Source organism: Oryza sativa, chromosome 1 (genome assembly GCF_034140825.1).
Source record: "Oryza sativa Japonica Group chromosome 1, ASM3414082v1".
In the NCBI taxonomy this organism is placed as follows: Eukaryota; Viridiplantae; Streptophyta; class Magnoliopsida; order Poales; family Poaceae; genus Oryza; species Oryza sativa.
Genome location: NC_089035.1, coordinates 4,854,795 through 4,866,269, shown reverse-complemented (window position 1 = coordinate 4,866,269; position 11,475 = coordinate 4,854,795). Strand labels below are relative to the sequence as shown.

General features: G+C 40.8%; 2 protein-coding genes and 1 long non-coding RNA gene across 8 annotated transcripts; 1 reads left to right on the top strand and 2 right to left on the bottom strand.

Annotated features, from left to right (window-relative positions):
* Nucleotides 1–1,040: 1,040 nt before the first annotated feature.
* LOC4326782 (large ribosomal subunit protein P2A) lies at nucleotides 1,041–2,995 on the bottom strand. The gene is made up of 4 exons (XM_015766620.3): nucleotides 2,907–2,995; nucleotides 2,125–2,213; nucleotides 1,546–1,775; nucleotides 1,041–1,327 (listed from the first exon to the last, which is right to left on the bottom strand). Exons 2-4 carry the CDS (start codon nucleotides 2,210–2,212, stop codon nucleotides 1,301–1,303), a joined length of 345 nt encoding a protein of 114 aa, XP_015622106.1. The 5' UTR covers nucleotide 2,213; nucleotides 2,907–2,995; the 3' UTR covers nucleotides 1,041–1,300.
* A 226-nt stretch (nucleotides 2,996–3,221) lies between these two features.
* LOC4326781 (uncharacterized) lies at nucleotides 3,222–6,514 on the top strand. Of its 6 annotated transcripts, none has more exons than XR_010742278.1 (7): nucleotides 3,222–3,338; nucleotides 3,444–3,507; nucleotides 4,469–4,576; nucleotides 4,678–4,780; nucleotides 4,865–4,983; nucleotides 5,412–5,755; nucleotides 6,341–6,514. XR_010742278.1 is itself a non-coding variant. In XM_066312035.1 (7 exons), exons 2-6 carry the CDS (start codon nucleotides 3,501–3,503, stop codon nucleotides 5,425–5,427), a joined length of 342 nt encoding a protein of 113 aa, XP_066168132.1. In that variant the 5' UTR covers nucleotides 3,222–3,338; nucleotides 3,444–3,500; the 3' UTR covers nucleotides 5,428–5,755; nucleotides 6,341–6,514. The 6 variants fall into 6 exon arrangements, 3 of the variants coding, with proteins under 3 accessions (XP_066168132.1, XP_066168131.1, XP_066168130.1); XR_010742276.1 differs by having other exon boundaries at nucleotides 3,440–3,507; XR_010742275.1 differs by having other exon boundaries at nucleotides 3,440–3,507; nucleotides 4,469–4,594.
* A 4,049-nt stretch (nucleotides 6,515–10,563) lies between these two features.
* Nucleotides 10,564–11,190, bottom strand: LOC136354978 (uncharacterized). Its single transcript, XR_010738931.1, has 4 exons — nucleotides 11,098–11,190; nucleotides 10,942–11,007; nucleotides 10,720–10,851; nucleotides 10,564–10,656 (listed from the first exon to the last, which is right to left on the bottom strand). It is a non-coding gene; the product is annotated as an uncharacterized lncRNA (long non-coding RNA).
* Between the last annotated feature and the right edge of the window lie 285 nt (nucleotides 11,191–11,475).

Sequence of the window (11,475 nt, the reverse complement as noted above, 5' to 3'; positions counted from 1 at the left end):
GACTAAATAATTAGTGCAGAAAATTTTGACATAAATTTTGAAAATAAAATAAATGTAAAAAATTAAAATTTTTATTTGAAATTTTAATAGGACAATGGATTTTTTTTATCAGGAGCATTCATAAAAAAAAATGTTGTGAACATTGGTATACCTATCTTGCTCCTCATTTTTATGACCTTTTTTTAAAAAAATAAATACGTATTTTTTTATTTCATTATCTAAAAATATTTTTTTGATAAATAATGTATCACATAACAAACTCATAACTATAATAGTCTCATGTGAGAAGCTTTTATATTTTTAATAATGTAATTTATGAATTTCTTTATTCATCCAAGGGTAAAATGGTCATTTTTATAGAAAATATACGGTCAACTAACGGGAGGAGTATGCAAGGGATCAAAATCAAATTTTTGGGGTATACAAGAAAGTAAGCAAAATTCAGGGGTATTTCAGGGGTATATAAGAGATCTGTTTCTTATCATTCTGAAGCAGTAATCATAAAAATAAATTCTGGCAAATTTAGTAGTAGCTCTTTCGTGATTGGTTCATTTCGTATTTATATGCCATAGTCCTATAATTTCCATCTCCATATTTTGCTCTTTGAGATATGGAATTCTGGCAAATTTATTAGTAGCTCTTTCGTGATTGGTTCATTTCGTATTATATGCCAGTCCTATAATTTCCATCTACATATTTTGCTCTTTGAGAGAGATCATTAGATTGTATGGCAATTCTATGATTCTATCACTACTTTGAAATTAACCACTACGCATGTCCTTAATCTTTCATTTGCTATGTCCAGACTCCAGAAATTGTTTACATGATTTTTTACTGCATCTGCATGCAAAAAATAGCCTTTTTTCTCGTTTAAAATTGCCAAAGTTTTTTATTATTACTGATGTAACTTCTGGCTTATCGTAATCTCTAAAACAGAAAATCAAAGGAAAACAACTTCGGAAGATGAACGATAGACAGATAACGTAGCTCAAATGAATCAAATTGGGAGCTGATAACACCGAACAAATAGGGACACATAATTGAACACAGCTAAAAACTACTGCCGAGCACAATTCATCCTCCATTAAGCATTGAATTTTGATAGCAAAAGCATGGTTCACCAGTGAAGTAACCAGCAACCTATGGCTGCGTTACTACATATCAAAACATAGTAGGAAGCATAGTCTTTCCTCAAGTGTTTTCAACTTAACTAAAGAAGAAAAGCTAAAATCCCAAACATCATCACTCTAGTTTCCTGCGCAAAGTCTGGTATTGATGATAGAAGAGGTGACCGCATCACTCAGTCAAACAAACTGAAGCCCATGTCCTGTAAATAAATTTGCAAACAGTTAAATTAGTTACCATTAGGTGTATTTGTTCTAATAAACTAAACATGAATGTTAAATGGCAATAAGAAGCATAGCAGAAGCAACGGTTTGCAAATCATACGATATTATACATTGAATAGAAGTCATGTCAAACTACCATAGACATAATGAATGAGCAAAATATGCTAATTGAGACAAATAAGAACATTGGTCTTACATCATCACTTTCTTCCTTCTCTTCGACCTTATCTTCTTTCTTCGCCTCAGCTGCAGGAGCACCACCAGCACCACCGGCAGCAGGAGCAGCAGCAGCAACAGCTACACCACCACCACCAGATGGAACTGAAGCAAACTTCTCCCTGCCACAAGCGATGAGCTCAGTGATGTCCTTGCCACTCACTTGAGACAACAGGAGTTCCATCTTTGCATTGTCGATTTCACAACCAACTGCCACAAAGACAAAGATTGAGGTCAAATTTCACAGTACATACAGCTATAAGTGGATGACTATTACTTCAATATTATATTTAATGAAAGCACCCAAGAAGATAAGAACGAAACCAATCAATCTAAATATAGTCTAACATTTAGAAAGGAATGCAAACCTTAGAATGGTACCTTCTAATTTAACGATTAAATGCTAAGAAATTTAGACCAAAAAAACTGCTTTCTGAAGCCATGGAATTAGCCAGATTAAGCAGAAGAAAATGTAGACACCAGTTAAGCAGATTTATTGGCTAGATTACATTTTCTGAACAGTTTCAAATATGGACATAAATCAGGGAGATGAAATTACCTGACTCCAGAATCGTTGTCAAATCCTCCGCAGTGGGGCTGGAGTTGCCAGCCAGATAGGCCATCAGATAGGCAGAAATGAACTTCATCCTGAACAAATCAGGACGAAATATGGTCAGACTATGTAACTTCAACTTAACAGATGGATCATGATTTGTAGAAACTCCTCATGTATCTAAACAACCAAGGTGACTAACAACTATCGGTAAGCATGTTATCTCCTAAGAATAAAGGACGAACATAGGTGACAATGACCAAGACTGCGATGCAAAGTCTAAACAGATAAATGGCATTAACTAGCCACAAAATAAACTATCACAGCAAAAGAATGAATCTAACATATAACACTAGCATGTAAGGACAAAGCAAGTAAATGAGCGTAACAACCAATCAGGAGAGATAGAATGCAACATATACAAGTTTGTACACATCCCGTAAACGTGGAACTACATATTCAGATCCTAACCATACTTTTGTCCATTTCATCAATACGGAAACAAATATTCTATGATTCACACATGAAACTGTAACATTAAAAAAACAGAACATTTCAAGTAAACCCAACGCCCGCTGCTGCATTCGATCCAAGAACCTACTGCCAACGCGTAGAAGCTAACACTAACGACAGCAAGACCAATTATCTCACAGCAAAAGGATCACAGATCGCAGCACTAGCATTAGCGAAGCACATTTCCAGCACCCGTCATCATTCCATCAACAAGAAAAACTCTACCAAATGGCAACCTAAGAGAGGGAGAGATCCAAGGGGGGTGTGCCGTTTACCTGGATGGGAGATGGAGAGAGCCCGACGAGCGGCGGCGGAGATGGCTGCGGCGGCGGCGCGCTAGGGTGAGCTCTAGGGTTTCTGCGGTGAAGGGTTTCTCGCGCTGCGGGGCCGCGGATTTATACAGCGCGCGGCCGCCGCGGGACGCGATCTGCGCCGTCCGTTTTCCATCGGAAGGCGGGGACTCCTGCCCTAGCTCACCCTCGTCGAATCACAGCCGTTGATCGGGGCCGATGGATCGTGGGCCGGAAAACCAGGCCCATGGGCACAGACGTGTGGGCCTATAGTAGCGAACAAAAGCCCAGAAGGCCCACAGGTGGTTCAGGGCTCAGGTCGTCGTCGTCCTCCTCCTCCGATCCCCTCGCCGGCAAACGGCGCGCCGCCGTTGGTCGCCGGCCGCCGCCGTCCGGCTCCTCTCCGATCCATTTTTGGTATCCATCTCTGCATTTGATTCGTTCTTTTCGGGCTTCACGCCTCTGCTCCCGAAGTCGGAGGCTAACCTGTATTGTATTTGTTCCTCTTGTTGCTGGAGGGAGTTGATTCGATTTTGCCGCGTCGGATTGCTCGCCGGCGTGAAAGCTTACTAGGGCATCATGGACGGTATGCACGCGCTTGCCCTCTTGTAATCCCCTTTCTCCTACTGCTCTCTGGTTATTATGTGTTAGTCTGGGGGGAGTAGAAAGAACAGTTTTTATTAGTTAGGGGTATAATTTGTGTCTTAGCTGATAGAATGTGCAGTTGGTGATTAGTGCGGACCTGGGTTGATTGTAGTTGCATGACAGGCAATTTAGTGGTAAGCCGAGTTAATTTTGGATTTAACAACTGCAACTACAAGGAAAGAACTCTTTTTTTGCACTGATAGGCGATCTGAATTATAGTGATGTGCAGTGTGAAAATCACTTTGAAATTCATTATTGTCAGCATTGTCATCCTGAGTAGATTGCCAATTATATGGGTTTGGAGGACAATAAGGACTAAGCTCTCCAGTCCATTTCTTGTCTTGAAAAATGAACTCCATATCATCCTACAGAATATGATGGTAACTTTAATAAAATTTGTGTTGTTATCTTTGTATTGTAAGAAAGGATGTAATCAAAATACGGTGAACAAAGCCCTTATAGAGTCAGTCCGGACATGTTCAGTATTGCAGTCTCATCGTATAGTATCTTTTTCTCAGGTGCCTCTTAAGTTTTTTCTCTCTAGTATAATCTTCCATTGGGCTTTCAACTTCTGGAAGTTGTGCTGATTTGCTGCACACAATGATACCCGAGATTTGTTGATTAGCTCAGTTGGTGTCTTTGCTCTATTTCCCCTCCATTCATGTAAATGATATCAAGTTTGGTGGAATGCTGGTAAAAATCCTCTTCTAGCTGCATAACCAATAAAGCATCTGCAAGATACTACTTACCTACATGACATTACAATCATAACTAATCTCCCAATATGCTGTGTATTCATACGTAATAGATAAGAGAATCCAGCCTTAGATTCTAACTTTGTGATCATGTATGGCTTCTGCTTGTGCCCGTGATGCTATTGTTTCATATCTGTTTCCCAATAGTCGATAAACAGGAAACAATGGAAGAGACCATTCTCACTGGTGATGATCTCATGCGTGAGCCACCATCCCCTGCCATACCAAAAGAAATTGCCTCGCATGTCCTTCAAGGTGTTGAGCCCTGTGATGGTATACTCAGGAATCTTTTCTTATGTGAGTTAACTGTTTCTGTGACATTTAAAATCGTGTTTCTCTTTCTCTGTGTGTGGAAGTATTATTGCAAAAATATTATACGGCACAGGCCTGCAAATCAATGACATCGAGCCTTTTTGCCAAGATGAAATTGTGTTTTACCGACAATGTGCTGCAAAAAGGGTAAGGTTATGTTGAACTATTTGAAACTGCAAGTGGTTTTCCCTTTTATTATTTAATATGTTGCTTTTATATCCTATTTTATAGGACAAGGAAATAAGAGAGAAGATGGTAGACAGTGAATATAAACTGCGCATTTCGATGCCCCTGGAAGAAGGAAAGGAAAGAACTACTCAACTCCAATTGGAAGTCACATTGCTTGAAAGGTAACCTAACTAGGATTGCTTCCCCCCTATATATTTCCGTAGCATCATTCTCTGCTTAGCAGCTCATTTTTATTTATACTTTCTAAATTAAGCTTCAGTGAACCCACCGAAGTGTTCAGGCTATAATTAAGAGATGATAGCACACTCCAATTGTATATGCCTTCGTTCTCCCACATATTTTCTTGTATTAACACCAAAGGAATTATTCTGCATTTCTACCTGTTCTTATAGATTTTGATGAGAGCAAAGGGGTTAAAAATGATACTGTAAACCACATATAAGTAGAAGTCATGTAGACAAACAACTTATATACACTATACTCCAGTAATTTTCACATTGAGAGCCCTAGGTGTTTACTGTTTAGTTAAGTTAAGCCGATGCTCTGTGAAACACTTGTAACCAATACTACGCATTCTGCTGTTCTACAGGCATACGAGACAATGAGTAGCACCAGGGACAAAGCCAAGCACACGTTAAATTGCCTTGTGACCACTCTTCAGCACCGTATAAAATGATTTACAGACTTTTGCTTTTAAGAACACTACCTATTGCCTACAGACTTTTTTTCTAATTGTATTGATTAGATTAAACTGGACAAAAGAAATCATCAGGTGTACTGAGTTTTTGTTAATAATTCATCGGCATGATTTCATCAGTTCTGCTTGTATGTAGTCTCGTACTTCTGTAGGCGCATGATTCTTGCTAGTGGGCTTGAGGGCATGGAGGGATTTCGCCAGAGATGGAGCTTGCATGGACAGCTCGAGGATACGAGGTATTAAATCTTGCATTGTTCATGTGTTTTTATCATCTCTGTCATAGTCGAATGGGCTCACTTGTAACTTGTGAACATGTACTTCAAATATTGACAAACTAGTGAAGGAATGGTGCTTAATTATTGTGTTATATAATCCATATGCATTTGAATAGTTTCTTTATTCACATCCAGATGATTGGTTTGTATTGCAATATGTAAACATCTGAAAATAAAGGCCTTGTCAATTTCTTTTACTTCGCAATTAAGAATATTCAGCTATCATCTGAGACAGCAAGAAATCCCGACTAGGCCTAAGGGGCCTTATCCCACCCATGCTCTCTCTCTCTCTCTCTCTCTCTCTCTCTCTTGAAAAGAGGGCAAAAGTTTTGCCTCGTATGTATTGATAGAGCAGAATGAACTGTTACAACATATTTACACCCATGCTCATTAGGATATTGAACAAATTATACACTGATACGTTAAGTGCTTCTTGAATGGCTACTCCAGATGAAAATTTCAATTGTTTGAGTTCAGAAATGGGCTTACATCTTCGTTTTTGCGTGTCAAGTTTGCGTTTTCGCTGTTCTGTTTTTGTCTTTGCAGGAAAAGGATGGAAGCACTGGTCCGTGGGATGGAGAAGGGAGAAAGCCAAAATTCTCAAGCGCAAGGGAGCTAAGAAGAGGTGGTTGTTTTGGTAGGTTAGCACATTTTTTTTCTAATTGCAAAACAGAGCAGTTGACAGTATATTATTGGCAATGCCATGCACTGGTTCCTTCACCTCTTCAAGTGCCCTTCCTCAAAACCAACCACTGAATCAGTGAATCTGCTAATCAACGGATTTGCTTACATACATTACATACTAGCTCCGAGTGAACTGACGCAATTTTAGCATATTCTTGTCGGAATGTAACAGAGATAAATGGGCTTTTTGATGGCCCAGTAACACTCGCTTCAGCTATGGGCTGGTTCTTCATTGGACTTGCAAGACCTCTGCAAAATTAAATGTGGCCTTTCCCTGAAGGCCCGCCTGTCCTTGTGTTCTTTTGCAAATTGCAATTGGGCCTTGGAAGATTATGTCGTCTCAAAATATACAAGGTTACGAATTTGCTATATATTTGTCGACAAATTTTCCACCAAAAATTTGACAGATGTAATTATAATACAATCGTAGTGTAATTACACTGTAACTATAATGTAACATGTATGTAACTTTCAAAAATCTCTCCATAACGTTTAGAGTAAATTTCACAAAACTACACGTTTTGTGGTCCAAGTTGCAGAAAACCGCACACACTTTGATACTTGACACTTAAGTACATATATTTTGGTAGTGTAGTTTCACAAAACCACACTATCAATGGATAGATTCACCCGCGAAATGACGCGGTTGTTTCACCTAGGACAAGGACATGGCATCCTATTACCAGCCATCGCACGAAATTAATAGGATGCCACGTCCATATCCTAGATGAAACAACCACGTCATATCATGGGTGAATTCATTCATTGATAGTATGATTTTGTGAAACTAAACTACCAAAATATATGTATTTAAGTACCAAGTGTCAAAATATGTGTGGTTTTCTGCAACTTGAACCATAAAACATGTAGTTTTGTGAAATTTACTCTAACATTTATTTCGGTAAAATGGAGGTTGTGAGAAAAAATTCTTTCACATATGTGTGTGATGTGATTTTTTTTCTTCCTCACCGGAACAAATTTTATAATAGATCTAACGATTCAAAATTACGTGAAACTTATATACAAGTTACACTGTAGTTACATGCAAGTTACAGTGTAATTACACTACGATTGTACTATAATTACATCTGTCAAATTTTCAAATTTTTAGAAGAAAATTTGTTGACAAATGTATAGGCGGTCCCACAAGGTTATTAAATCTTGAAAGAAGAGATCTTTTTGCAACTAAAATAAACAAATCCTAAAAAGCATCTCTATGAAAGGGTACATAATATATACACTGCACTATTTTGTTGCCAAATTGGAGAGGGGAGGAAATGCCACCATAATTCTTTTTCAGCCATATTCATGCAATAAAACCTCGTTCTTTTTTTTTCATGAGCTTTTTTTTTTTTCATTTTTCACAAGAATGAGAAGCGCAGGCTCCTATTTATTGCACACTCCAATCCAATGAGGAAATGACGATATGTTGCTGTCAGTTTCTCCTGCAGTCTGGCTGCGCCGTCCCTCTTAAATTCAGCAACCTAAACGAATTTCGTCCTCTCTAGGCAGACTCACATGAATCACCTCACAATCTTGAGTGACCTTCTGATGAACTACTGACCATTCCTTTATTTGGGTAGCCAGCGTTTACGTCTTAAGTAACTTTACGGTGCTCTTTGTTGGTAATATTCTGTTACCAGCGTTTACGTCTTAAGTAACTTTACGGTGCTCTTTGTTGGTAATATTCTGTTACCAGTATTATTATTAGTAGAAGTGATTTATGAATTCATAAATTAGTAACCACTGATTCATGAATTATATTATCAATAGAATTCTTTTTTTACTACCAGTAGTTGATGTGGTAGTATATATAGATTTGATCCATTGGATTAGATGAAATAAACAGACTAAAATTGGTTGTACTAAGCATTGTAACCCACCTCTTACGTTTTCGATTCGAAAATGGTGCAAAATTATGTGCCTGGAGAGAAAGACCCAACCTGTCCTTGATTTGGGATCAATTCCTGTCCTGAGAGGGGAAAAATATACTACTATTAGTACTAGTGGTACAGTAGAATTGAGGCAAACCATGCACTCTGACATTCTTCAGTGCCACTTGTGGCTTGTGAATGTGATGGATTTGATTTACTCCTTCACTAACAGCGAGGAAATTCCTCACTTGCCATACTTTGCACTGAATCAGAGCACTGTATCCTTGGCATTTCTGATCTCTGAACAAGAAGCAGTGATTCATTCTGATTTTCTGAAGGATTGTCTGCCTCGTGCCTCTGCCCTGCAAAACCTGTAGTAGCAAATGAGGTCCACTGAAGCTTTCAATTCTAATGAAGATTTGGGCAGCCAATTTAGAGCACACCAGTGCATGAGAATCTCACTACTGATGCAGCGAAGTAAGTACTGCTCTACTTAATCGATCACTGGCAATTCAAATTATACATGTGTGCTTTGCTTGGCCTGAACAATGCTTTGAAACATTCCCAGCGAAAATGGTTACAGCTGTGAGGTCACTCTCTGAATAACTAAATGATCCTGAGGTCAGGTGGTCCTAACCCCAAAGTTTAGCCATTGCCTGAATGCCTGACAGTTCTTGAGATTTCAATTCAGAGTTAATGTGAGTGGCTGGAGAATTGAGAGCGACCTAGCTTTGCTTTGGGAGCTCGATCGATCGATTCAGGTGTCCCCTCTGAAACTCTGACAGCTGAGAATTTCCTTGGGCGTTGCTCAACTGATTTCATGGTAGATTTTTGCCTGTAAAGCGACACATATAGGACGAATTTTTTTTATTTATAATTTTTTTTATTAAAAGTTTTACAAAAATAATTTTCCATTTTGAAAATTGACGGAAGTAGTCGCCTACCGCCCTCTGGGAGGGCGATTTTTAAAAATCGCCCTCCCAGAGGGCGGCGAAAATAACGTGGCAGCCGGCCGTTCGCTCTCGGGCGACGGCCGTCAACGAAATTTGCAGGCGGCCCCCTTGCCGCCCTCCGCTAGGGCGATTTTATACGGGGGCCGCCTGCAAATGGGCGGCGAGGGGGGCATGGAATTTTGCAGGCGGCCCCCTTGCCGCCCTCCGCTAGGGCGATTTTGTACTGTGGGGGGGGGCCGCCTGCAAATGGGCGGCGGGGGGGCATGGAATTTTGCAGGCGGCCCCCTTGCCGTCCTGGGGGAGGGCGATTTTATACTGTGCTCTATATTTTTGTATAAATATCAATAGTTATCAAATCTTTTTATATTGAAAACTATACAAGATTAAAATCTCCAAGACTGGTAAAATACAATTTTATTATTTTTTAGGGCATATTTGGATTGTTACCGTACAAATATTTTGTTAGTGCCAAAATATAAGCAAGTTTTGGCACTACCAAATATTTGGTAAGGTAAAATTGCATTTGATCATATTTGGTTTGCTGCCAAAATGTAAAATTGTAGTGAAGAATGTTCTACATAATCTCAAATCTAGATTACGTATTACCAATGAATAGGCTTCCATTTTCGTGTGTGGTGTGCTAGTGGGAAAGAAGATATGAAGAGGTTGCCTTCAGATTGTCAATTATATAGCGTCGTTTTCACTGCAATATATGTGAACTCAATGAGATACATTATTCATTAGATGTGACAAGACGATCACGCGTGGGCGTGATTCACTTTATGTCAACAGGCAGCGCCGAAAGTTGATAGTGATAACTCGAGCTGCCGCTTTTCATGTGTGCTGTTGTGGACTGTGCGCGCTACTGGATCTGACACTACCGTGAAGCGCCGAAAGTGTGTTGTCGTGAGCATAAGTTGTTCTAGCACCATATGAATGAAAAGAACTATGTAGACGAGACAAACACAAGTAGTACTGCAGTAGTAATAGCAAAAGTAGTACTGCTTTACAAGTTTGTAAGCCAAAAGAAACGGTCACATAAGGACTGAAGAGGTAGAACACTACTGACGAGGCCTCTTACCCCTGTCCCTCCTACCCTGCGCCCTAATGTGCCCCTGGGAGTACGTGAGTCGGTCCGGGGGTACGGCACGGCCAACCCGTCCTGCCTGTACAGGTGTGACCTCTGGCTGCTCCTGAGTGTGCGCCTCTGGAGCTCCTCCAAGCTGAGAGGAGCCTAGTACGTCGTGGTGGTGTGCACTGTGCAAGTCGTCGTCGTAGAACTGGCTAGTAGGACCAGTCCTACCGGCGTGAGACGAAGAGGCCCCAGTACCGAAGATCCCGGCTGCAAATCCTGCTGGACAAGGACCATCAGTTTCGTACAAGTATTTAACAGTAGTAATAAAAAGTAAAGTACCGTGTGGGCGAGGGATCGACGCTCCGTGAGAGGAAGAGCTGGCGAACGCGCCCGAAGAGGTGGCGAACGCCCCTGCGGAGCTCGCGGAAGCGCCGGTCGTGCCTGCGAACGCGCTCGAAGGCAGACGAGGTCCTGCGATGAGGAAACGTGCAGTTAAAACATGGTGACATATTCGTGCAAAAGCTGAAACAAAAATGAACTAATATCTGGGCTGAACTGTACCGTGCGAAACCGGTGCTGTAGGTCGCACTGCTCCGAAGCTAGGGGCGCTCGAAGGCAAACGAGGTCCTGCGAGGATGGAACATCAAGTTACGACGGGGTGATGTTTTCGTAGAAAAACAGAAACAAAACTTAAGAAACCTCTGGGCTGAGCAGTACCGTGCGAAACAGGTGCCGTAGGTCGAGGTCCTGCTCCGACGGTAGGCGCGCGAGGCCGTGGTTGTACCGGACCAGCTGGAGGTACGACGTCCACGGCGCTGTGACAGGAGAAGACGCGCATGACCGCACGCATCTTCTCCTGCATCCGGTCGAAGGTCACCCTCTGCTCAACGTCAGTCAAGTGCAAACCTCTGTTCAACCTCATTTGGACTGCGGTGATATCGGCACTGATATCCCGTGCGGCATCAGCCTATGCAAGATGGAAATAAAAAATTCAGTAGTTGTCCTATATTATGCAAGATAAATGAAATAATTGTAAGAAGTAATACAAATTGGACGTACCGCCACGAAGTAGTCTCGGTCACGGTGCGTGGGATA

Bases quoted from the DNA above. Each gene is read 5' to 3' on its own strand.
- LOC4326782 (XM_015766620.3), bottom strand. From the start codon at position 2,212: ATGAAGTTCATTTCTGCCTATCTGATGGCCTATCTGGCTGGCAACTCC. The intron at 1,776-2,124 runs GTAATTTCATCT...TCTTTGTGGCAG, and splicing joins GACAACGATTCTGGAGTCAG to TTGGTTGTGAAATCGACAAT. The intron at 1,328-1,545 runs GTAAGACCAATG...ATTTATTTACAG, and splicing joins AGAAGGAAGAAAGTGATGAT to GACATGGGCTTCAGTTTGTT.
- LOC4326781 (XM_066312034.1), top strand. The intron at 4,619-4,706 runs GTGAGTTAACTG...TATACGGCACAG, and splicing joins ACTCAGGAATCTTTTCTTAT to GCCTGCAAATCAATGACATC. The intron at 4,781-4,864 runs GTAAGGTTATGT...CCTATTTTATAG, and splicing joins GACAATGTGCTGCAAAAAGG to GACAAGGAAATAAGAGAGAA.